Source organism: Lissotriton helveticus, chromosome 2_1 (genome assembly GCF_964261635.1).
Source record: "Lissotriton helveticus chromosome 2_1, aLisHel1.1, whole genome shotgun sequence".
NCBI classification, from domain to species: Eukaryota; Metazoa; Chordata; class Amphibia; order Caudata; family Salamandridae; genus Lissotriton; species Lissotriton helveticus.
Window position 1 is genome coordinate 1,058,518,525 of NC_136059.1, and position 25,157 is coordinate 1,058,543,681.

Below are 25,157 nucleotides of genomic sequence, written 5' to 3' on the forward strand. Positions count from 1 at the left end.
ATGCTCAGAGGACCGAGTGAGACTCGGGGACAATCCCGGAGTCACGGTGGTCTCCTGTGACGCCACAGGGAGCCCCGTAGGAATTTGCAGCGAGGCAGGGATGCCAGGTGCCGAAGAGGGGAGCCCCGAAGGACCACACCTCAACGGCACCACTCTCCTATGACCTGGAGCTGGAGAATCTGGCACTGGGGCCGCAGCCTCCGGCGACTCCGCGGAAGGCCCAGAGTGAGGCAAGGGTTCTGGGACGTCTCAGGAAATGGAGGAAGCGCCAAAGAAGCCTGCAGCGCCGCAGTGTATGCTATCATTAGGGCGCTAGTCGCCTCTGCGCCAGGAAACGGCGGGTAGGGAGGCGACAGGCAGAAGCGCCTGTCCCGGGGAAAGCCGGCGCCCACCCCGGAAGGAGGACAAGGCCTCAGAGACAAACTCAAAGACCTACCAGCCGGTGAGCCACGCCCAAAGGGCCACCGCGACAGATGATTCCGCAAACGAAACCGGCGGCTCCTCGCCTCCGAGGTAGTGGACGGATGCTGAGACGACACAAACCTGGACAAGCGCGCCGACAGCAACTTCATCCGGCGCGCTCTCCGTGATTTAGGCTTAAGGTGCTGGCAGGCGTCGCAGCTCTCCGAGTCGTGGTGCTCACCCAGGCACCACCTGCAAATTGGGTGAGGGTCCGTCGCCGACATGGGACGTGCACAGGAGGTACATGTCTTGAAGCCCGAAGGCACTCGCACACTGTTCCAATAAACGCCAAGCGTAAAAAGAATGGAAGGCCTGAAAACAGGCCAGGACAGAAATCCAGATCCGCGTTGCACGTGGAAAGGGAAAAAACTGACGTAGGCGAGCTGGGATGGGACCTATGTGTCCTCGCTGATGTCACAAACGCGGATGACGTCAGGGCGGAGTCACGTGGTGCCGTCCCCCCGGCGCGCAGAGATGCTGTGGCAGAAAAGTTTTCCGGATCCAGTCTGTGGGTAATTCTAGGTTTGGAATCTGCGGCTAGTAGTCTCTATCAGATTCGCCTCATCAAGCCCGTGGACTTAGGAGTAGCCCTAGGAAGACCCCAGGAAGATCACACATCAACTTCTGTATCCCTTTCATCAGGACCACTCCAATGGAAGTCAACGGCAAGGGACCACATACACAGGAACTGGACTGGAGACTGCTTTTTTTTTTTAGGTTACTATTTCTTCGGACTTTGCTGGTTCCCTTGGCTGGCTCCCTGACGGAGTTGGTCACCAAACTAATTCTAAGTAATGCAAACCAACTTGACAAAGTTTTCCTTGAAAAAGTTAATAAATGTCAAATTTGTTGAAATTGCAAATGCTTGTTCGAAGCTGCAATTTATTACACCTTTCAAATTCTCTATCTCTGGAACACTCCGGTGAATCTTTTTCATTTTGTAGTCGAAAAATACATAAAAATCTAATCTATTTTTGTAAACTGGAGTTGCATTTCTTGAGTGTTTAGTTTCTTTCTTCTTCAATTGTTTCAGTGGTGTTTAAATGCTTTATGCTTGTTCCTTTGTATATGCCTGACTGCTCAGATGAGTCACACCTACCCACGGTTGAGCTATGGTTTAACAAACAAAGCCTGACTGGTTCCAAAGGGATTGGAAGTGCATTACACTGTGAGACCGCACAAGCACACCATATAATACACCCCATTTCCTCATAAATACTAATTCTGGAAATTTTTAGATGTTAGAAAGAGGCCCCTCCACAGAACGACGAGGTCGGTGGGCAGTGAGGAATCTGTGATTAGAGTATCCACAAGAAACAGCATTACTGAAGGTAAGGAAATTATTCTGATGGATTCTTTCAACTACAGAGTCATCACCTTGGAATAGATACCAAAGCAGAACTTCCCCAGGAGGGAAATCTGTGGTGTGGGCTCAGACCAAATATGTGAAATGCCCTTCCAACCGGACCTGGCTTTCAAAGGCATTAGTGCTTCACAAATTTGTGCACTGGTGCCTACGTCAAAGTCTGGCAGATATCAAGGACAGGCACTCTGCATGCCAATGCAGTGGTAGCGTCCTTGGCCCTGGTGGAATAGGCACTCAGACCTTCTGGATGATGCTTCTTGGCCAGCGAGCAGCAGATCTTAATGCAGAGACTATCCTTCTCAACAAAGTCTTTTTCTGCATGGTCTTCCCTTTCTTTACTCCGGAGAGACCCACAAAAAGTTGATTGTCCTCTCGATGGCCCTTGGTATAACCAATGATAAAGCTTAACTTCTAATTGGGGTCTACAAAATGGAGCTTCGCCTCTATCAAGGAGTGAAGGGGAGGAAAGAATGCTGGAAGAGTCATGCATTACCCAAATTGGAAGGCATCAACAACAACGGGGAACCCAATCTACCCTGGACAGCTTGGGCAAATAATATTGGTAGGTAAAAGTGCTTTAAAGGGATTTACTAAACTAAACATTTAAATCAATTCATATACTCAATCTTGACCAGTTATCTCAATTTGCTTGTCAGTAAACGTTTTTATCCAAAGAGCCTTTGCAATTATTTCCACATGCATCAATTTTATATAGACATAAAGTATAATAGAAACACAGGTGTATATATTCAAAAGAGCTTTATATTGTTGCAAAAAAGATTTTTTGTAGACGGGTCAAAATCATTAAATAACACAATGAAACTGGAAATTATAACTATATACAAATAAATGTCCTTCCTAGTAACAATTGTGAACACCTTTTCTAAAATGATTAAACAGCAATAAAAAAGAAAGAGGCGTGGTTAAAATATCTAGCCGGTGTTCTCCCCACTGTTGGAAGGCACCATAAATCACCACAGGATGTCAATTCCACTCATGATCTACTAGGTGCCGTCTGATCACTCTGGCATTCAGGAACCCTGTCAGGTGGTTCACAATCAGGGAAATGCCCTGACACTGAAGCCACCACCAGAGGCACCCAGCCTCCTGACACAGACCCCGCTCTGCCTTGTTTATTGCAGTACCAAATGGCAGTGGTGTTGTCTATGAGAATGTGCACTACTCTCCCATTTATAAATGTCAGAAAGGGTTTCAGAGCCAGGTAAATGGCCTGCAACTCAGCACATTGTTGTGGAGCCGGCTTTCCACTTGGGACCAGAGTCCCCTCATCTCCACCTTCCCTGGTGGCCTCCTCAGCCCAGCAGAGATTTGTCAGTAACCACCCTATGCTCTGGATGGGGAAGGGACAGAGGCCTACTGCTGGACGATATTCACCACTACAGGCCTCGAGCAGTTTCTTTCCTTCTAGACCGGGATAACATTGTTCAGAGTGCCTTGATGATGGGTCCAATAGAACTCTCTTTAGGAAAGTGCCCCTTTGTAGGTCTCGCTGAGCCAGCGCATGCGCTGCTCGGAGAGACATTTAGTAGGTAAGTTTTCAAAGTGCTACTGGCTGGCCTAGCGCCTGTGTTCACGCGCGCAGCCGCCATTTGTCTCCTGGTCATGGGTCATTAAGTTGCTTCTGCCTCCGTCCGATCATTTTCACTTTCGGGATCACTTTCACTTTTGGGCTTGACTCCCTTCTTCCCCTCCCTTCTTCACATCGCACACCACTTGCCAGCCTCAATCTAGTATGCGGGTAGGACCGGCATTACGTGGTGAGCCGTCTTCCCCTCGAAGCATCCACCGATCACTTTCACTTTTGCCGCTTGCCTTCCTTCTCCCCCTCCCTCCCTCACATCGCACACCACTCGCCAGCCTTGATGTAGTATGCGGGTAGGACAGGTGTTCCATCATTTTGATCTCCCCATCGGAATGATCTCCCCCTTCGCATCTGGGTATGCGTATTAAGCTCCCCTCTGATGTAGGGGGAGACCAAACCGATGGGGGAGATCATCTAGTTAGAACACCGGCATTACATAGTGAGCCTTCTTCCCCTCGAAGCATACACCGATCACTTTCACTTTTGCCGCTTGCCTACCTTCTCCCCCTCCCTCCCTTCCTCCCTTTTCATACGACAATTGAACCACAAGCAAACGGACTGTAATATTCACCCCACTATGGGTTTGTTACTGACGAGTTGTGTTCCATGCCTCGTACATCTTTCTGTCCCAAACTACTACCTAAATTATTTTGTGAATTTTCCACATTTAAAAAAAAATCAATTTACCACATGGTGTGCCAGCAGAATTTGTTTCCATTGTCTCACATACCCAACATTGAATTAAGATACTGGTTTATTTTTACAACAATAAAAATGTTCCTCGCATTTTTGTGTCCGGCCAGGAGTTAATCAAAAAGTCACATCGCTCTCCAGACATATTCCCGAAGAAACTGCAAATCATTATGTTTAACACATTTGCATTTCTATCCGAGGCATACGGCCTGGCAAGGAGAGTATAAAAGTATTTCCTTGTTTCTTCTTTTAGTTCTCTCCTCTCACGCTTGAGCTAGATTGCTAGAAGACACCTCAGCGATGGGCCGGTTAAAAGCAACCTTTCAGGAACGGCAGTTTAGAAGAAATATAGGGACGTATTTTCATACTCTCACACACTCTCTCGCACGCATACTTTTTCACACTCTCTCACACATACTTTTTCACACTCTTACACACACAACACACACACACTTTTCACACTCTCCAACACATACTTTTTCTCACACTTTCTCTCACACACGAACAAGTTACTTACCTTCGGTAACGATATATCTGTAAGAAACAGTAGTTAGTATTAGATTCCTTACCTTAGAATATCCCCAGGCGTCAGTCTGGATCCGGAAACTTTTGCGTAGCAGTACCCCTGCGCGTCGGTAGGCGTCGTCTGCAGGCGTCCCCTGCGGCTCCGCGTCGTCGGCGTCGTGATGACGTCGCTGGAGTATATAGACGCCGCCTCCGCGCGCTGACGTCAGTTCTTTGCACACAGCTTTTCCGCGCCAGAACACGCAGAGCCATGTGAGAACCAACACTGGTGCCATGTGAAACTAGGGCCCTGAAAGGGATGTCCTTAACCCTAGGTATCAGTTCGCAGAACGGGGAGGATGGGCGGGGCGGTAAGGAATCTAATACTAACTACTGTTTCTTACAGATATATCGTTACCGAAGGTAAGTAACTTGTTCATCTGAAAGAAACAGGTTAGTATTAGATTCCTTACCTTAGAATAGATACCCCAGCAATACCAACCCCGGTGGTGGGTCTGCGAACCAATACAATCCTACACCAGAAAATCCTGGAGGACCGAACGGCCAAAGAAGCCGTCCCTCCGGACTTGACTGTCCAGGCAGTAATGCCTCGCAAAGGTGTGCAGCGAGGCCCACGTAGCCGCCTGGCAAATGTCCTGCAAAGGGACTCCCCGGCCCGGGGCAGTAGTAGCCGCCGTGGCCCGAGTGGAATGGGCCCTCAGCCCAACAGGAGGCTCCTTCCGAGCCAAAGAGTAGCATGCTTTGATGCACAGGACGACCCACCGAGAGATGGTTCGTTTCTGTACCGCCCTTCCCTTCTTCTCACCCACGTAGCCAACAAACAGTTGGTCATCCACCCGGAACTGGCGTGTGCGATCCATATAAAATGAAAGCGCACGTTTTGGGTCCAGACGATGGAGCCGCTCTTCATCTTTTGAAGGATGCGGAGGCGGGAAGAAGGAGGGTAAGGTGATGGACTGCCCAATGTGAAAAGCAGAAACCACTTTGGGCAGGAAAGAAGGTCTAGTCCTAAGAACCAACTTGTCAGGATGAACGGACAAGAAAGGAGGTTTAACAGAAAGAGCCTGGAGCTCACTCACTCTCCTGGCAGAGGTGATGGCAACCAGGAAGGCCGTCTTTAAAGTGAGAAGACGGAGAGGACAGGAATGAAGCGGCTCAAAGGGAGCACACATCAAGAATGTCAGAACCAGGTTCAAGTCCCACTGAGGCATCACGAACGGAGCAGGTGGATACATGTGCGTGATGCCTTTCAAGAATCTCAGTACAATAGGGGACATGAATAAAGATGGCTGATCAGGTAGCCTTAAGAAGGCGGAAAGGGCAGAAAGATAGCCCTTGATAGTGCCCAGAGCAGAGCCCTGCTGGGCAAGGGAAAGAAGGAAGAGGAGAACCTCGGAAAGAGGGGCAGAAAGGGGATCCACAGCCTTTGCTGTGCACCATGCCACAAATCTGTTCCACCGGCAGGCGTATACCGACTTTGTGGAGGGACGCCTGGCTGCCAGAATCACATCACCGACTTCAGGAGGCAAGTCAAATGGCCTCAACTGTCGCCGCTCAATCTCCAAGCATGGAGGTGGAGACTGGACAGGTTCGGGTGGAGGACCGTCCCCTGCTGCTGCGACAGAAGGTCCTCCTGAAGGGGCAGGCGGATCGAGGGACCGACTGACATGTTGAGTAGCTCGGGATACCAGTACCTTCGAGCCCAGTCCGGAGCCACAAGGATAACTTGGGCCCGGTCGCGCCTGATCTTCTTCAGCACTCTGGGCAGAAGTGGTATAGGCGGAAAGGCGTACAACAGACCGCAACTCCACTCGCGCCGAAAGGCGTCGCCGAGCGAGTGCCGTCTTGGACTCTCCAACGCGCAGAACTGATGACATTGCGCGTTCTCTTCTGTGGCGAATAGATCTAACCAAGGCTCTCCCCATTGCAGAAAGAGGCCTCTCGCCACGTCCGAGTTCAGACGCCATTCGTGATCCACCGAGCACCGACGGCTGAGTTCGTCCGCCCTGGCGTTCAGAGAACCTGCCAGGTGTTGAACCGTCAGAGTCACGCCCTGACGTTCCAGCCATTGCCAGAGACGCAGGGCCTCCTGGCAAAGGGTCCACGACCCCACACCGCCCTGTTTGTTGCAGTACCACATGGCGGTGGTGTTGTCCGTGAACACCTGCACTACACTCCCGTTGACAAAGGGGAGGAATGCCTTCAGTGCTAGGCGAATCGCCCGCAGCTCCAACATGTTGATATGGAGCCGGGACTCCGCCGGAGACCAGATGCCTCTGATCTCCGCCTCTCCCAAGTGGCCACCCCAGCCCTGGAGGGACGCGTCCGTCACAACCACGTGCTCCGGTTGGGGAAGGGAGAGGGATCTGCCTCTGACCCAATCGCGGTCCGTAAGCCACCACTGCAACTGTCTCGCAGTGCCCTCCGAGATCAGGACATGGTCGGAAAGGTTGCCCTGATGCTGGGCCCACTGAAACTTCAGGTCCCACTGCAGAGCCCGCATCCGCCATCTGGCGTGATGCACCAGAAGGATGCAGGAGGCCATCAGCCCCAGAAGCCGCAGCGTCAACCTGACCGAAACCCGGGATAACGGCTGAAAGATGGGTATCAAGGCCTGGATATCCCGGACCCGCCGTTCCGGAGGATAAACCCGAAACTGCGCCGAGTCGAGAACCGTTCCGATGAAGAGGAGCTTTTGAGAGGGACACAGGTGTGATTTCGGCACATTGATGGAAAACCCCAGCTCGTGCAGGAGGTCTGCCGTCATCTGGAGGTGGTGGACGACTGTGTGGGGCGAGCCCGCCTTCAACAACCAGTCGTCGAGGTAGGGGAAGACTGAAACCCCTAACCGGCGCAGATGAGCTGCGACCACCGCCATCACCTTCGTGAACACCCGTGGGGCGCTGGTAAGGCCGAATGGGAGCACGATAAACTGAAAGTGCTCGTGGCCTACCGTGAACCGCAGGTAACGCCGGTGGGCCGGCAGGACGGGGATGTGAAAATACGCATCCTGCAAGTCCAACGCTACCATCCAGTCTTGCGGGTCTAGAGCAGCCAAGACCTGAGCCAAAGTCAACATCTTGAACTTCTCCTTCCGGAGGAAGCCGTTGACGTTCCGTAGGTCCAAGATAGGACGTAGGCCCCCTTTGTCCTTCTTGGGCACCAGAAAGTAGTGGGAGTAGCAACCACACCCTACTTCTGGCCCAGGAACGCGCTCGATGGCCCCCTTGGCCAAGAGGGCCGTAACTTCCTCCTGCAGAAGTGTCAAGTGGTCCCCCGACACACGGTGGTTCTGCGGTGGCATGGCTGGAGGAGTGGTCTCGAAGGGGAGGGAGTAGCCCCTTCGGACGAGCTGCAGCACCCACCTGTCCGATGTGATAGTGCGCCAGCGGGAGTGGTGATGGCGAACCCTGCCACCCACTGGCGTCACATGGGCCCGAAAGCTCGGACTAGGAGGATTTGGAGGCTGCTGCGGGGGGAGGTGTGGACTGACCTCGCCGCTGTCCCTGACCGCCACCACGGCGGAATCCACGGCCGCCACCGCGCTGAGGAGCGTTCTGCGGTGCGTGGCTGGCAGCACGTGTGGGACCGCCCCTTCCGTGGCCACGAAAGGAGCGAAACGAACCCGTTTGCTGGCGCTGGGTCGAGAGACCCAAGGACTTGGCCGTGACCCTGGAGTCCTTGAAGCGCTCAAGCGCGTTGTCCGCTTTGTCGCCGAACAGGCGACTGCCATCGAATGGCATGTCCATCAGGGCATTCTGGACGTCCGGCGAGAAGTTGGCGGACCTCAGCCAAGCATGGCGACGAATCGCCACCGTCGTGGACATTGCTCTGCCCAGCGAGTCGGTCGTGTCAAGACCACACCGTATGGAGTACCTCGCCGCGTCTCGGCCTTCAACCAAAGCCTGGCCGAGCTTGTCCCGTACCTCCTGCGGGCATTGCGGCAGGCACTCTGCGACCGTATCCCACAGAGAGTGGGTATAGCGGCCCAAGAGGCACGCGGTGTTGCAAGACCGCAGTCCCGCACTCAGGGACGAGAAGACCTTCTTGCCGTACTGATCATACCGCTTAGATTCCCGATCGGGCGGGGCCGTCGGGAACGCGGACTGGGAAGTGGAGGCCTGGATCACCAGACTCTCAGGGGAGGGATGGGTAGACAGGAAGGCAGGGTCGTCCGCACACGGACGGTGGCGCCTGGCAACGTTCCGATCAACAGGTGAACCGGAAGCGGGCCTGGACCACGTGCCCAAAAGGACATCCGTCAAGGCGTCATTAAACGGCAGCAGAGGCTCCTGTGGACATGACTGCGGTTTGAATACCTCGGTGAGGATGTTAGGCTTCACCTTAGCGACGGGGAGCTCAAGGCGCAAAGCCTTGGCAGCCCTCATCAGTACCACCGAATAGGCAGCCCCAGCCTCCGACGCCACAGTGGGGGGCGAGACAAACCCAGGGTTAGGCGATTCGTCCAGACCACTGGCCTCACCCAAGTCACCTACCCAGTCCACGTCGTACTGGCATTCTCGTGACAGAGGGTCCTCAGACCCCTCCCAACCCTCTCCATAATCGTCCTCATCGCCATAGTTTGAGTCAACGATATAGACCGGCTCCTCGGAGTCAACGGGCCCCAACGGCGCCGGACTCGGCGTCGGACGATGCCGGTCCGACTCCGCGTCCGGAGTCGGAGAGGGAATGGGGGTGGCGCCGTGCGGCGCCGGCGCTCTGACGCCGGCCGGAACTGGCGTCGAAGGCACGGCACCGCGCGGAGGCGGCACCACGGGTTGCCCCGATGGAATCGGCGCCGGAGAGGCCGGTTGACCAGCCGGCGACGACCCTGAAGGGCCCAGCGGCGCCGGGGCCGGAACCGCCGGCGGCGTCGGGGCAGGTGCACCCGAACCGCTCGGGCCCCCAGACGGGACTGACGGGCCCGCAGGCGCCGTAGGCCCCGCCGGAGGAGAAAGCGCCCTCATGGCCATGAGGAACTCTTCTACCTCTTCACGCGACGCGCCTTGCCCAGGGACCGACGGGTATGGAGCAGTCGGCGACCCACGCGGGGCCACCCGAACCCCCGGCCGCATCGCGCGGGCGTCGGGGGGAGTCGGGGGTATGATGGCGACGCCCCGACTTCTTGTGTCGCTTACCTGAGGAACCGGAGGAATGATGACGACTTCCGGAGCGCTCGTGGCGGCTCCGCGACCGCTCCCTCGACCGCTCCCTCGACCTCCGTCCGGACCGGGACCGCTCTCGACGTGGGGCCGACACCCGGAGCTCGAGCAGCTTGCGGGACCGCTCCCGTCTAGCCTTGCCCGTCAAGGCCCGGCAGTCGACGCAGGACTCCACGTCGTGGTCCGCGCCCAGACACCGGAGGCAGAGTCGATGGTGGTCGGTGACCGACATCATGCGGTCGCACCCGTCGCAACTTTTGAAACCGGGCATCCTACCGGCACCTGAAAGAGTTATAGTTAACAAAAACTTAGGTCAAAAGACCGGAGTACTGCTCTTCGGATCTGCGCTAACTGGCGCGGAAAAAAGAAGAACTGTCGTCAGCGCGCGGAGGCGGCGTCTATATACTCCAGCGACGTCATCACGGCGCACGACGCCGACGACGCGGAGCCGCAGGGGACGCCTGCAGACGACGCCTACCGACGCGCAGGGGTACTGCTACGCCAAAGTTTCCGGATCCAGACTGACGCCTGGGGATATTCTAAGGTAAGGAATCTAATACTAACCTGTTTCTTTCAGATACACAATTTCTCACACATACACTTATAAAGTGAAGTAAGAGTCACATTGGAGAACACTTAATACAAAGGTTTTGTTTAATCTCGTGGACCAACTCTAATGCCTCCTACTTTTGTTTTAGGCCTGATCTAAGACAAGTCTTGAGCTGGATTGTGCACGTCCTGAATCTATATTTAACACAGTTGTTAAATCTTACTGTTGCCTCAGGGCACACCTGTGTAAAAGAAACATGCATTGGCATAGCCAATAGGTCTCGCCTTTGGGACCTTATAAGTGTTAAGCCAAGCAACAGTTGATGTTGTTGCACCAAGGATATTGTGCTGCATAGCTAAATTCTTATAAGGTCCCAAAGGCGAGACCTATTGGCTATGCCAATGCTTGTTGACATAGTCACCCCGCTGTTTGCCTAGTAATTGATGCAATTTTGACAGAAGTGCACTGGGTTCTTGCTATCCAGGTCTCTAGTGCCAGATCGCTTTCCCTAAAACTGCAATTGTTCCCCCAATTGGCAATACCTTTAGCACCCCTGTAAGTCCCTAGTAAATGCTACCCCTGGTATCTAGAGCATGGGTACTAAAGAGGGTCTCTGAGGGCTGCAGCATGTATTGTGCCACCCTAGAGGGACCCCATACCACACTCATGCAATCTGCCATTGCAGGCTGCATAACATGTTGCAGACAAAAATGAATATGGTAGTGGGTGATGCACAGCAATGTTATTCGACAGGTGTAGATTACAAAAATGAAGACACAAAATGGCACATCAACTGTGTGCCATGGTTGCAGACACTGCATGCAATATATGCAAGTCATCCCTACAGCAGGCCGTACAGCCCTAAGACATGCTGCATTATATTACATGTGAGGTCATATCTGCATGAGCAAATAGGCCAGGGTGATGTCCAAGTCAATCCATGTACATTGCCTGTGAACAGTGTAGCCATCTTGATTATATGTACTGAGCACTAGTGAGTACTAGCTCCAAACAAAATGATGGCTTGACTGAAACCAAAGATGTTTGATATCAAAGATCTCATATTAATAAACCCACATTTGTTCCAGTGATGGATTTATTAATACATGCATCCAGAAGATACCTTAGAGGTACACCCTGAAACCTTCTAGTCCACTAGTGAGCTGGTTGACTGGTCCAGTCCAGCCTTCCACCACAGACGTGCCTCGGACCCCCAGGAGGCGAGAGCCCTTCTCTCAGAGGTCAGGAAGAAAGCTTGCTATTGCAGAATGGGTTCACATCTCTTCCAAACAGGATGGCTTGCATCCAGCATACCAAAGCCGGAGGCTTCAAAGCCATGCCGCTTTTGATATGCGACCCTGGAATCCCCAGACCTGAGGGACGCCACCCCCTGCCCTGAGGCCAATTTGGCACCAGGACAGGAGGGAAATTAGTATGCGAAGTAGGCGTGGATAACACCCAGGTCAGTCTCACCCCTAAGGTGAGCTGCCTGATGTGCCCCAATCTAGGAAAATATCGTCATCTTCGTGATGGCAGACGTTAGGAAACTGGGACAGGATAATGCCCACTTTCCACACGAAGTGGTCATTATAGGGGGCATAGTGGCCCCAAGGGTAGGTAGCCCTGAAATGTTGTATTTAGGGGCCTCCCTGAATCTAGAACATTAAAGATTCCGCAGACTGAAAAGAAGAGGATACTGAAGAACCAATCCCCGTAAGGACTGAGACTACTGTGGACATTTGGCGGCAAACACTGCCTGTCGCACAGAGACTCGACATTTACAAGGACTCCGCTCGTCCTGCAGCTGTGCATCCCCCACAAGCCTCAGAGGGTTGCTAGCACTTCACCCAGTATTTCCCGAGGAGCACAGGAGCTACTCCCCTGCTGCCTACAGGCCCGACTGCAATTTAAAGAAGCTGTTGTCCACCGGGACCATCAAGCAGTAGCCACCCAGGGGACAGTCAGCGCACTCAAAGAAGTCAGAATAATCTTCCTGCCACGCCTGAAGATGCAAGGACCTCCACAGCCCGCCTGCACCAATACCCCGGGTACCGGACCCGTGCAGCAACCAAAACGTTTTGAGAGTCTAGTCCGGACACAAACAATATCACAGACGACCAGTCGATGAGGGAAGTCATTCCAGAGGCCATTTCCAAGAGTGGTCCAGCTGTCCTGATTTTGTCCCCCTTGCAGGTCCTGACTGACAACAGTGAGTGCCTTGACACACAAGAGCCTGCCGGCCACAATCACTCTGCAGCCGAGTTGCCCGGGCCAAAGGAAACGGACTGCTCCCCTGTGTTCCTAGGACCCTCACAACCCGAGACCCCTGTTGAGAGCTCCCCGCCATGTTCACAAGTCCCCCTTTGCAACCTATTCTCAAGTGCCCCCCCCCCCCTTGTCTACCACGTAGTAAGCAAAGCTACCAACCGGTCCAGCACCTCCGCACACAGACTCACCAGTGCAGATAAGATCGATCTGCTGGTGAAACTTCGGTCCTTGTACCACTACCACCTCATGACCGAAAGGTGTTCCACAGAAAAGTATTGCATGTATACGTATGCTGTGAATGTTCTTTCTCCCATGGGAAAGCATTGTGTGTTAAAATGCGCTGTTGGCTAACATTGCTAAAGCTGTAAAAATTCTATTACGAAAAAGCACTTACCCATTTATGAAGTTCTTGGTTTCAAAATATATATAAAAATACCTGATATTTGTTTTAATTGGTGTGGATCTCCTTTTTGAGTGTGTGCATCATTTAGTGACCCGGTGTGTGTGCAACAAATGTCTAACACTCCTCTCTGATAAGCCTAAGGTTGCTCGACCGCACTACACTAGATAGTGCACCTTGAGATTGCTACAGCATGCACCTGTCCACTTATAAGGGATACCTGCACTCTTTACACAGCATATCTATTTGTGGTATACTGTATAAAGAGCCAGATACCTACACTCTCCAGTTCGATTGCAGAGCATGCTTTTGCCACCTGGCACAGCTGATGAGAAAGATACACACAGCTAAGAAGCCTCAGAAGTGTCCTCACCTTGAGCCAGGATCAAGCCTGAAACATCCGGATCATAGCCCCAATGACCTGAACTCGCTGCCAGGATATCTCCAATAAATGGAAGCCTCTGCTAAGCAGTCAGGTGGGACTTCAGCTCATTGCTAATAAGCCTCAATAATGTTATGAGGTTTGAGATTGTCCGGTGGTGGTCCACGAATGACTATAGAGTAGGCCTTCACCAGGTAGTCATTGACATATTGGTATACAGGAATCCTCAACCTCCGAAGATTGGAGGCACGCACTGCCATCAAATTCATGAACACCCCAGGAGCGCGAGAGAGGTCGAAAGGGAGCACAGCAAACTGGAAGTCCTACTGGCCTACCTTGAACCTCAGACGATGCCTGTGAGACGGCAGGTCGAGTATATGAAAATATATCTTGCAGGTTCTGGGATGCCACCATGCATGTGTGTCCAAAGTGGACAGGATCTAGATTATCATCATAAGCATTTTGAATCTGTCCTTCCGTAGGAAGGAATTTAGAGGTTGGAGGTCTAGGATAGGGCCGAGCTACCCCATCTATGTTTGGAATGAGGAAACGGCTAGTGTAATAGCCACTTCACTTTCAAAGTCTAGCACCCTCTTGATGGCACAGATGGAGAGAAACAGCAATGGAAAGATAAACAACCACCATTTTAAATGATTTGCGAGAAAGTCACTGGAAAACCAAAACCTGCCAAAACTCCAGAACCATGTTGAAGTTTGCAGAAAGAAAGGAATAGACAACAGCATGCAGGGGTGGTGCATGTAAGCTGCACTGCTCCACCACCTCGAGGGTAGTATGAAGACACTGTGGAGCCATACAGGGCCAGCTACTGGCTCGAAAGTAGACATTAATGATAACATCTCCCGATCAAGTCTGGAAACTTGAAATATTCTGAAGGTGAGGAATGTATGGTTAAAAGTATCCATAAGAAACAGAGCTATGATGTCGCCCAAATTATGAATATTAACTTCCTCCCGTACTGCTTTCTAACAAATAGAAATTAGCATTATGATCTTCAAAAACACTTAGGTGACAGTTGACACTATCTGTACATTTTCAAGAATTTTTGTGTTATTTTGAGCAGATCTGTCTTCGGCTAATGATTAGAAGTGGAATACATCAAAGGAATTTTTAAAGAATGGATAGCAAACTTACTTTACACTTTGAAGAATAGATAGTAAACTTACTTTATACGAGTTATTTCAGAATGTCCAGCAGACCTCATGACAATACTGACTTCTGTAAAAGGTTTTGGTGCTGTGAAAATAAAAGGTGCATAAAACTGGATTTAGGATGTGCGTTAACATTTCATGTATCTCTTTCTCTGTTGGAAATAAGACATGATCTTAATAGTACACAGCACAAAAGTGTTAAAGCATCAAAATACAGTACAGACAAGGAATACAATACATAATAATAGTGTAATAAGAAAATCAACTCTCAAGCCCTTCATATTGCTCAAATCTGATTTTATGAATAAGAACTTCCTACCACCCTGCTTTTTTAGTGAATAGCAATTAGCATTATGTTAAGTTTGTAGGAGAAAGTAATAAAATGTCCAGAACTGCTTATAAGGCTTTAAAGAGTTAAACTAAGCCCTTTTGATAAATAACAATTTGTATATAGAAACAAAGTAAGCTCCTAAATAATATTAAGATGTGGAAAAAAGAATCGCCCAGGAAAGATAAGGTAGCCTGGTGAGAGTTTAACAGAGCATCACAAAGCTTCAGGAACTAATGGCAAAATCAAATGTATCCTAGATACCTAAAGCAGAACCTTTAACTTGATTTTAACAACACAGATAACTAAAGACCTATCACTAACAGGCCTTTTTGGGTACACTGATGGTACGTCAAGACCAACTACCTTATGACTAATGTCCAGGATTGCTTCTTCCCCTACTGTGGGATTGTTTGATCATTGTTAAGTAGTATCATTTCAAGAATCAAGTGGATGAGGATGGAACCTCTGTCCTCACCAGCCTTCGGTAGAAAAATAAGTGCTGTGACATCAGGTAAACCAGATTCCTGAGACCATGGTCCCCTGGATGCTCAGTATGTTTAACATTTTACAGAAGGAAACCCAAAGATGACTGGCTAAAAAGTCTTGAGGGTGTTGTGCCTTCTCCCTGGAACCACATAATTTAGATAAAGTAAACAATATTGAGGCTTTTCTTTAGTAAACAGTGTAATGTTGGGTTAAACGGTTATATTTGCGAGCAGAACAAGAGCCAGTGTGGGCTTTTCACTGGGAATAATCTTGCAGTCACTTTACTAGGGCATGCAATTAGTATATGTATCTATGTTCTAGGTCAGGAGCTGATCCTAGAAAACCTTTTTAAATTCCAAGTCCAATTTATGTTACTCGATGTGGTAACAATTATCAACGTGGTATAGGCATGGTAAACAAGTTACTTATATTCGGTAATGCTCTTTCTTGTAGACTTGATCTAGCAGCAGATTCTACACCTTTTGAATATTACCTATATATATCTATCTGAATCCAGAAAGGTTTCAACAGTACCTCTGCGCTCTGGAAAGTTGTGCTCTGCATCTCCGCAGTTCCACCCCGGAAATGACATTTGGAGCCTATATAGATGCCACTCCTGCGCTCTGACATCCGTTGCTTCCAAGACTGCCCGTACTCTGAGACGCAGAGCCCCAAAAGCACATTGGCAAACAGGGCGCAGATTCCTAGACTTAGGATCATGTTAATGAATAGGAGTTCAATCACAGAACGGGAAGGATGGGAAGGTTGTTGAAGAATCTGCAGCTAGATAGAGACTCTACCAGAAAGAGTAAGGTAAACAGAAGGTAAATTGTTCTTCTGACTTTTAGTCACAGATTCCTCACCTTTAGACTACATACCAAAGCAATACCTATTCGTAGTTGGGCCTATGAATGGACTCAAACCAGGTAGTCATGCAAGACCGAGCAGAAAAGATGACCCTCTCGGCAAACATGACTGTGCAGGAAAAAGTGCTTTGTGAATTTATAGAGGGACGCCCACTTAGCCACCTGGCAAATGTCTAGTACAGGGAATCCACGTGCCAATGAAGTCCTAGCATCTTAGGACTTAGTAGAATGGACACACAGTCCCTCTGGAGGCTGCCTTTTGGCCAATACACATCAGATCTTAATACATAGCATGATCCAGTGGGATACGGTTCTCTTCTGCACTGCCTTGCCTTTTTTCCACACCTGAGAACCCCACAAAGAACTGATCTTCCAGACAATGGTCTTAGGTAGGATTTATGTAGAAGTTTAACGCTCACTTGGGGTCCAAGTAATGGAGTCTCTCCTCCTTCTTAGAAGGGTGAAGCAGAGCAGGTAGAAGTTTAAGCAACATAGAACAGAGTCACAACTTTTGGCAGAAAGGATGCTGCCGTCAACAGAATCAGTTTGTCTGGAAAGAAGGTAGTGCAGAGGGGAGTGACCTCAAGAGCTGAAGCTCATCGACATGCTGTGCCTAGGTGAAGGCGATGAGGAACACAGCCTTAATCGTAAGGAGCCATAAAGGATAGCGTACCTACTGGTTGGGGCTACGTAACGCTGGTCATCTCTTCCTTGTTGTCTGCCTGGGTTCTCCCTCCCGCCGCCGCTACTCCACTCCACTCCACTCTAGCGGCCGCCGTGCGGAGGAAGAACTACATTACCCAGACCCCCTAGCAGCATTCCCAACAGCCGCCTGCCACCAATCACGTGCCTGGAGGCGCTACTAAAGGACAGAGCAGCCCCGGTGGAGAGGGGGCTGCTTACCTACTGGTTGGGGCTACGTAACGCTGGTCATCTCTTCCTTGTTGTCTGCCTGGGTTCTCCCTCCCGCCGCCGCTACTCCACTCTAGCGGCCGCCGTGCGGAGGAAGAACTACATTACCCAGACCCCCTAGCGGCATTCCCAACAGCCGCCTGCCACGAATCACGCGCCTGGAGGGGCTACTAAAGGACAGCGCAGCCCCCGCGTCGCGGAACGCGCGCGGGTGTCGCCGGGAGAAGCCCGGGACAAGGGCGGGCCATCTGTGGCCGTCTGGGGACGACCAGGGACGGGACGGGCCAACCCTCTTGGATTTGCTCTTAGACATTGCCGTGCCATTTGCTCTTTGAAACAGAGAGACTACTCGCCGGAGGACTTGGGTACTGTATTACATTATTATAAGTGAACTATATAACAAGAGGTCCCAAGACTGGAACATTAGCGGAAATTGATACAGCCATATTGGATATTTTTATCACTACTCTCTTTAGATTTCTGGGAGGATAGAGGAAATAGTATAAAGCACGGTTTGAAAATTATGGCTACCAAACCGAAAACCCGCTCAACCAAGGGCAAACTAGGAACTCCCCTCAAAACAAAACATTCAGGGACCGAGACAAGTGACGTAGTGGCTCATAAAGCCACCCCGACTGTAATCGATCAAATGTTAAGGAAGGTAGCCTGGGGAGATAGAGCGTACGGAGAGGCGCATATCCACGACTTTAACAAGTTTGCCCCTGACCCATATACAATTTGGAGATTTGAACCCTAGTGAAACTCCAGACAATGGCAGCCGGGATAATTAATCCGACGCTGTTCCTTGTGCCCAGCTAGCAATAGGGGATGAAGAACTGACAAGTAAAGGGGGAAATAGAACACCCAGGAAGAGAAGTAAAAAACGTGGTAATAAGAATATGCAAACAAAAACCTGGTAAAATCTTACTAGGGGTAACAAATCGAAATACACGGAGGATGAGGTTTCGATAATAGAACCTAGATTTCCCTCAATCCCCTCGGGGTGGCTCGACGCTGTAATTTTAGATCTACAAAAGCACCTGGAGGCTTTTATAGCCAGTCAAATTAAACCCCTAGTTAGCAAATTAGATCAAATCGCCAGTGAATTGCAGAGACAGGGCAAGGTTAACGAGACCCTACTTGCCAACCACTTGGATAATGTATTGCCAGTAGTAACTTTACCAGCTCAACAACTCCCAGTAATTAATAATTGTGTAAGCAATGAGCAATGTGTTATTGCGCAGGTGCATGCAGAGCCCAAAGCGGTAAAAAAGGTGGGGGATAGAAGGGTACAATCACATGGAAACAAGGGTAGTGAAAAAGCACAGGGACAGGGACATGCAACACAAACACAGCTAGAGACATTTGCTATTCCCAAACAAACAGACACCTCCCAAACAAGTATGGAGCGAAATGATAGACCTCAGGGCCCCTTACCATGTGTAAATTTACCTCCAGAAGCGAGCGCCTATGTTGTCATCTTTGCTGGGGTACCTGAGCTCAGAATGGGGCAGAGAGAATCACACATGGCACTTAAAAGCAAGATTACTAATTGGCTAAATATACACAGGCCACTGCAGGGGGAGGAAGTAGGGGAAATCTTACACGTAAGGAGGGCAAATTGGGTTGGCACTAGAAGAAAAGATATAGAAGGGAATTGTATTATTGCAAAATTCAGGAATCCGAACCTAGTGAAGTACATATTAGACAACTACAATAGAAACACAACTAGTACGATAAGGACTATGCCACTAGGGTACTTCTATCCCAGAAAATTTGTCACACATCAGTCAAACTTCAAACAGGTTAGAAGGGGAACATTGACAGATGGATACTGGGCAAGGTACAACGAGCAGGGCGCACAACCATTATTACATCAGGGTGGGTTACAGTGGACAAATAGATTTAGCCCCTTACAGTCCCTGGATGAGAATGAATGACTACTGCAAGGAGGGAAACAAAGCGAGGAGAAGGACAGGAGGGGGATAACGGTCGAGAGTGATATAGAAGCCCAAGGGAGTGAACAAAGGAAGGAATCTGTAGAATACCCACTCAGCCAAAATAGAGAAAAAGAAAGGGATAGGCTAGAGAAGAGGGCCAAACTCAGGCCAAATGAGCTGGGTACAAAAGAAAGGGGGGGGGCTAGGAGGAAAGCTGAATATTATGTCATGGAACATAGCGGGCCTAGACGGAAAATTTGAAAATACAGATTGGATGAAACAACTACAGGGCTTTCATATATTAGCTTTTCAGGAGACATGGGCAGTTAACCCCTAGCCCTACCAAATAGAGGGCTATAAGTGCTTCTTTGTGCCAGCAAAAGAAAGCAGAGCGGGAACAGCAAGAGGTGGGCTAGCCCTTTATGTCAGCTTAAGCTTAGAAGGTAGATGGTCAGTACCAGCATGGACGTCACATACGCTTCAAGCAGTAACGTTCCAAGGTAGAGGGCTGAGGCTACAGGTGTTTAATGTTTATAACTCAGGGCCAATGAATGGGGAAAATGCTGTCCTACGGGAGTTAGATGAAAGACTTACACAAGAGACGGAACAGAGGAAAGGGGGGGACCAATAGTACTACTAATGGGTGATTTTAATTGCCACCTCTGCCCAAACCTGTCCCCCATTCTAACAGACTGGGACACTTGCCCGCTTAAAAATGGGCCGCATTTTGAACATAACTACGAGGGTACAGCGCTAACTACACTAATAGAAACCCATTCACTAGCACATACCATCGATCTGACAGTCCCGGAGGTGGAGGGCACTTACGTCCCAACGTTTAAAGGAAGAGGCTGCTCCACCACTATAGATTATATAATGATATCTACCTTTGCTAAAACTAGGATCACAAAGGTTAGTACGGAATGGAGCACCTTTAGCGACCACAACCCCTTAGTCATGGAAATAACACACACTGGCTGGGGGGGTAAGAACAAACTAGGGGACACAAGCCTGCAGCCCACGGATCAGGGGAGGCGATTAAGGTGGGCAAAAATAAACCCTCAGGAGTTGTATAAAACCCTAATCCAAAAAGGTGGAAAACAAGTTGAAGATTGTCTGGACCCCCTAATAGAAGGACCTGAGCTAGTTGCAACATTTGGATCCCTGACAAAACTGGCTGACAAATTATTGAAAGCAAAAGGTCCAAGAAAAGGTACTAAGCAACCAAGATGGTTCGACACAAGTTGCTCCAAAGCATTAAGGAACTTAAAAGTTTGCCTTAAAGCTAACCCAAGTGATAAGGTAGAAGTGGCCAACTGTAGACAAGTCTATAAATCTAAGGTAAAGGAGAGAAAGATCACCTTACAAGCAGAAGTTTGGGCTGACTTGAGAGAGGTAGGTGAAAACAGGGATTTTACAGAGTTTTGGAGGATAGTAAATAGACCCTGTTTTCAAGATAACACCGCCCCGGTGATTAGCACCAATATCCTCCCAGAGCAATGGGTTGCTCACTTTGAGGGTCTTTATAACAACTCGAAGGAAGCAATTCAATAAGGGGGCTGGGAGGGTATACGGAGTTCTGAAATACATTTTTCACTAGAGGAAATAACAAAGGCGATCCAAGGGTTGACCCCGAATAAAGCTCCAGGGCCCGATGGTACTCCACCAGACCTATATAGAAGCAACATAGATCTTTGGGCCCCCATTTTAACCAGGGTCCTAAATGCGGCTATCAGATCAGGTCTACCACGCTCCTGGTCCACTGCATTGATTGTACCAATTTTCAAGAAAGGGAGTAGGGACGATCCAAAATGTTATAGGCCGATTTCATTAATTGATGTCTCTGCCAAAATATTAGGCAGAGTGATTCTGAATCGGCTTATGGAGTGGACAGAGGAGCACCGCACTATAGTTGATATACAGTACGGGTTCAGAGCTGGTAAATCAACAAGTGATCAGTGGCTAGATTTGTACCTGCTAATCGCCAAATATACCAAAGCTAGTAACGGCACAGTTTATATGGGATTTATGGACCTGGCTGCGGCCTTTGACAACGTGAACAGGACTAAACTGTGGGCCATGATGTACAAGATAGGTATAGATGTGGGGCTGATAAACATCTTAAAAGAGTTACATTGGAACACCACGGCCAGGGTTCGCTTCAGTTCAGAGGGGGGGCGTACTGAACCATTTCCTTGCTCGGGAGGAGTAAGGCAGGGGTGCATTCTCGCCTCTTTCCTCTTTTCACTTTATATTAACGCCTTGGAAAGCACCCTTATTTCCCGGACTGTGGACTGCCTCAAAGTAGGATCGCGTCAAATCCCTGTACTTTTGTACGCGGACGACGCGGTTCTGCTTGCCCGAACACCAAGGAGTCTACAACAACTGGTGGACGGATTTGTTAAGTTCATGGCCAACCTAGACCTGTCCGTAAATCTGAAGAAGTCCTTTGTCATGGTGGCCGGTAAAAACCCTTCTAATAAGTTTGTGTTCAAAATAGGGACACACACCTTGGACACAGTAAATACTTTCCCCTATCTAGGCCTTTTGTTTGATGGCGAAATTCAATTCAACCCCCTGGTTAAGGAGCACTGTACAAAGTTGGTCTCTTCAAATGGTGCAATATTAAGCTTTGCTCGTAGGCTGGGACGCTGGTGCCCCGAACAAATTATGACTTTATATGGCTCAATTAGCAAGGCAAAGGCTCTGTACGTTGCTGAGGTGTGGGGCTTCAGGGACTCTATACAACTACAATTAGAGTAAGATACATTTCTCCGTAGAGTCCTGAAAATCCCACACTCCACCTCTGCCGAAATTGCTCATACAGAACTCGGGATTCCATATATTTCAGACCATGTCAAGATGAGGCCAATTATAGCATGGATTAGAATATGGTTTAACTCAGAGGCAGCATTGAGCAGGGAAATCGTCATAGATTGTTTGCAAAGGGATAAGGGGCTACAAATCCCCTGGCTAAAATACGTTAAAAGTGCTTTAGAAAATATAGACGAGCATCTCCTTTTTAGTGACCCTTCCTCAATTTCTATCAGCTGTAAATCAAGGGTCAAAAAGTTGCTTATAGAAAAATTTGCAACTGTTAGACTTGGTGCTGGACCCCTAAAGAGATCAATAGCAGCTCATGGTCTAGTTAATAATGGGGAGGACATGGAACCCTATCTGTTCCTGATGTATAACCAGCATGATACATTTTTAATGTGCCGTTTTAGGCTCAATCTGTTACCTAATATTTTAGTTTATCCCTCTGGTTTTACTGTAACGATTTAGCAGAAGGGTGCCTGCGGCTGCGACAATAGGTCTCCGCAGGACACCCTTCATTTTGTACTTTTATGTTCTTTTTATCGAAACCCTAGGCATAGATTTTTGGTTGACATCCTCAGGAAGCAGAAATTTCGTCATGCAAAAGCTGCACTGCACTTTTTACAGAGGGCTAGCGATATGTACACCTTATGCTCTATTAAAAGTTTTTTTAAAGTAGCAGTAAGACTGAGAAACACAAGAAATTAGTCAACTTTTGTACAGAATAATTACTTCCCTCTATGAATTGTACCCTCTACTTCTTGTGGTTTTAATTTGTCATAAGTTCAGATATGTAATTTAATGAATTTTTATTGTATAAATGTATTGTTATGATGGTTTTTAATCGTCGAAATAAAGATTTACTGAACGATAGCTGATAAACAGCTCAAACAGTGTGCACATCAGGTAAGTTAGGGTAAGTTTGGAGCATTACAAAGGGTGAAGAGAAAAACGTGTTGCAGCCCTTCCAAAAATGACATCACAACTGGTGACTTAAACAATGAGGGACGATCCCTCAACTGTAAGGAGGCAGAAAGGGCCTAAAGATAGCCCTTAACCATTCCCAAAGCAAAGCCTAGTAAGACAAGATACCCAATAAACTAGAGAACGTCAGATAACTTGAAGTGGAGGAGGTTAATCTGGCCTGTGTCATACCAAACCACAAATTTGTACCAACTACAGGTGTAAACAGTTTTCGTCAAGGGACGCCTGGCTGCCAAGACGTGATCAACCACTTATGGAGAAAGGTCAAAGATTCAGCTGTCACTGCTCAAATTCCAAGCATGAAGGTAGAGATTGCGACGGCCTGGGTGCAGAAGCCTGCCTTGCTGCTGCAAAAGCATCCCTCACGGATGGCCAGCCTGATTGGAGGACATATGCTCAAACCCAGGAGTTCTGAATAGCATACTCTCCATGTCCAGACCGGAGCGACTAGGATGACGTGGACTTGGTCGGTCCCAATCTTTTTGAGAACTTAGGGCAGGAGTCATATTGGTGGGAAGGCATACTGGAGTCCTGAGTTCTACATGAGGAAGAACAAGTATATCAACAAAATATGCTTTGGAAACCCCAACACGAAAATGCGTGCTCTCGGCAGAACCAAGGTTCTCCCCATTCGCGGGGGCATGGCCTGGCGCACGGCAAGATGGCCGCATTCTATTGCTGCTCTGCCGGTCGCCCTTAATATCCTAAATTATCCTTCGCCCTAACTGCCTTACACTCTGGCCACTGTGCGGACTAAGTAGCCTCCGTGATTAGCTGCCGAGCGCTGTCCCCATATTGCCTGGCGGCGCCTCCCGGACCCGGAAACGACGGTGCGGCCGCGTCGGGGGCCATTTCCGACATTGCTGCAAGCTGGCGAAGCTGACTCGCGGCGGCCCTATCCTGCGGGCCGGAGAAATCTGGGCGGAACGACGCTGGAGGAGGGCTCCCTATGCAGACGGACTGGCGCTGTGACCTTCGGCACCGAGTCGCGGGAGCCGACATCGCTGGGGCGTGTCCCCGGAGGCTGCTGCTGTAGACGCGAGGCACTCAGGCTGCGTGGGCCGCCGGCTTGCGTCGGCCGTGTGGGCCCAAGTGGCGGACTGACCCATCCTGCGGAGGAGCCGGTGGGCGGATACCTGCGCGTGGCGGGTGCAGTCTGAGGATGAAGAGACGGCGTTGGAGCGGGATGCGAGTGGCCACAAACGGATACTTCAGGGGATACGTTTGCTGCAGGTACGACAGCGGGAGGTGCGGCGGCCCTGATCTCATTGCTTGTGCCCACGGCTGCACTAGTGGCGCATAACATTCATGGGAGCACTTGGATTGCGCCGGAGGTCAAGACTCTTACTTAACTGACCTGCTCTGGGACACTGCTGGCTTCCCCTCCCCTCTGATCTGTGCGGACGGCGGCCACTTACCTGCGGTAACCCCTGTGGCATATCGGACGCCATCTTGGGAGAGAGTTGCTGTGTGTGGCAGTCTGCTGAGCGGAGCTGCTCGTGAGCCGGGGCCCGCGCTGCCTGGGTGGGCTGGTTGCACTTCTCTGAAGACACTGCTGGTAGTAGTGGCAATCAGTGGATGTACAGTGGATATACACAGCGACGAGACCGTACATACGAGTGTGTATTGCTGCCTCCGAACTTGAGACACGGCCATTCTTAGCGGCTGGCTGGGGGCCTGTGCTGGTGCTGACTGGTCAATTTGGAGGCGTGCACGTATAGTGGCATATAACTGAAACTGCTCGGCACGGGAGTACTAGTTGGGTGCACTGAGTCCCCCTCTTGAGCACATTGCACAGCGGGCCGGGGGGTGATCTGCTACTGGGGGACTTGGCGTTGCCTCAGACGGATACCCTACTCAATCACCGCGTGGGACCATGGGCAAGCTGGAGAAAAATCAGCCTAAACTCATCTTTGAGTTGCGCAAAGAGGGTAAGTCGCAACAAAACGCAGCTTCGGACTCTGAGATGGATTCTGCTACGCAGGCCCAGTCCGCATTGGAGAAGACGTTCTCTGCCATTCAGGCTAGCCTGCAATCTATAGATGGCAAGATAGAAGCACTGAGTGGGCGAATGGACCATATGTCCATTAAACTTGATAAGCAGGGGGCACGCATTGGCGAGGCTGAACAACGTATTTCAGACACAGAAGATGGCCTCCAGCAAGTGGCGGCAAAAACCAATGATATAACGCAGCTCCTGGCAATGATTCAGGCCAAAAATGACGACATCAAAGCGCAACA

General features: G+C 49.9%; 1 protein-coding gene across 2 annotated transcripts in view; it reads right to left on the bottom strand.

Moving 5' to 3' along the window:
- The window catches only part of VPS13A (vacuolar protein sorting 13 homolog A), a 2,196,319-nt gene that overhangs the window by 610,102 nt on the left and 1,561,060 nt on the right, over nt 1–25,157 (bottom strand). For both annotated transcript variants that reach the window (XM_078675860.1, XM_078675861.1), the window contains exon 58: nt 14,596–14,665. In XM_078675860.1, the coding sequence (XP_078531986.1) occupies nt 14,596–14,665 (70 nt within the window). The remainder of the gene's footprint in view (nt 1–14,595; nt 14,666–25,157) is intronic.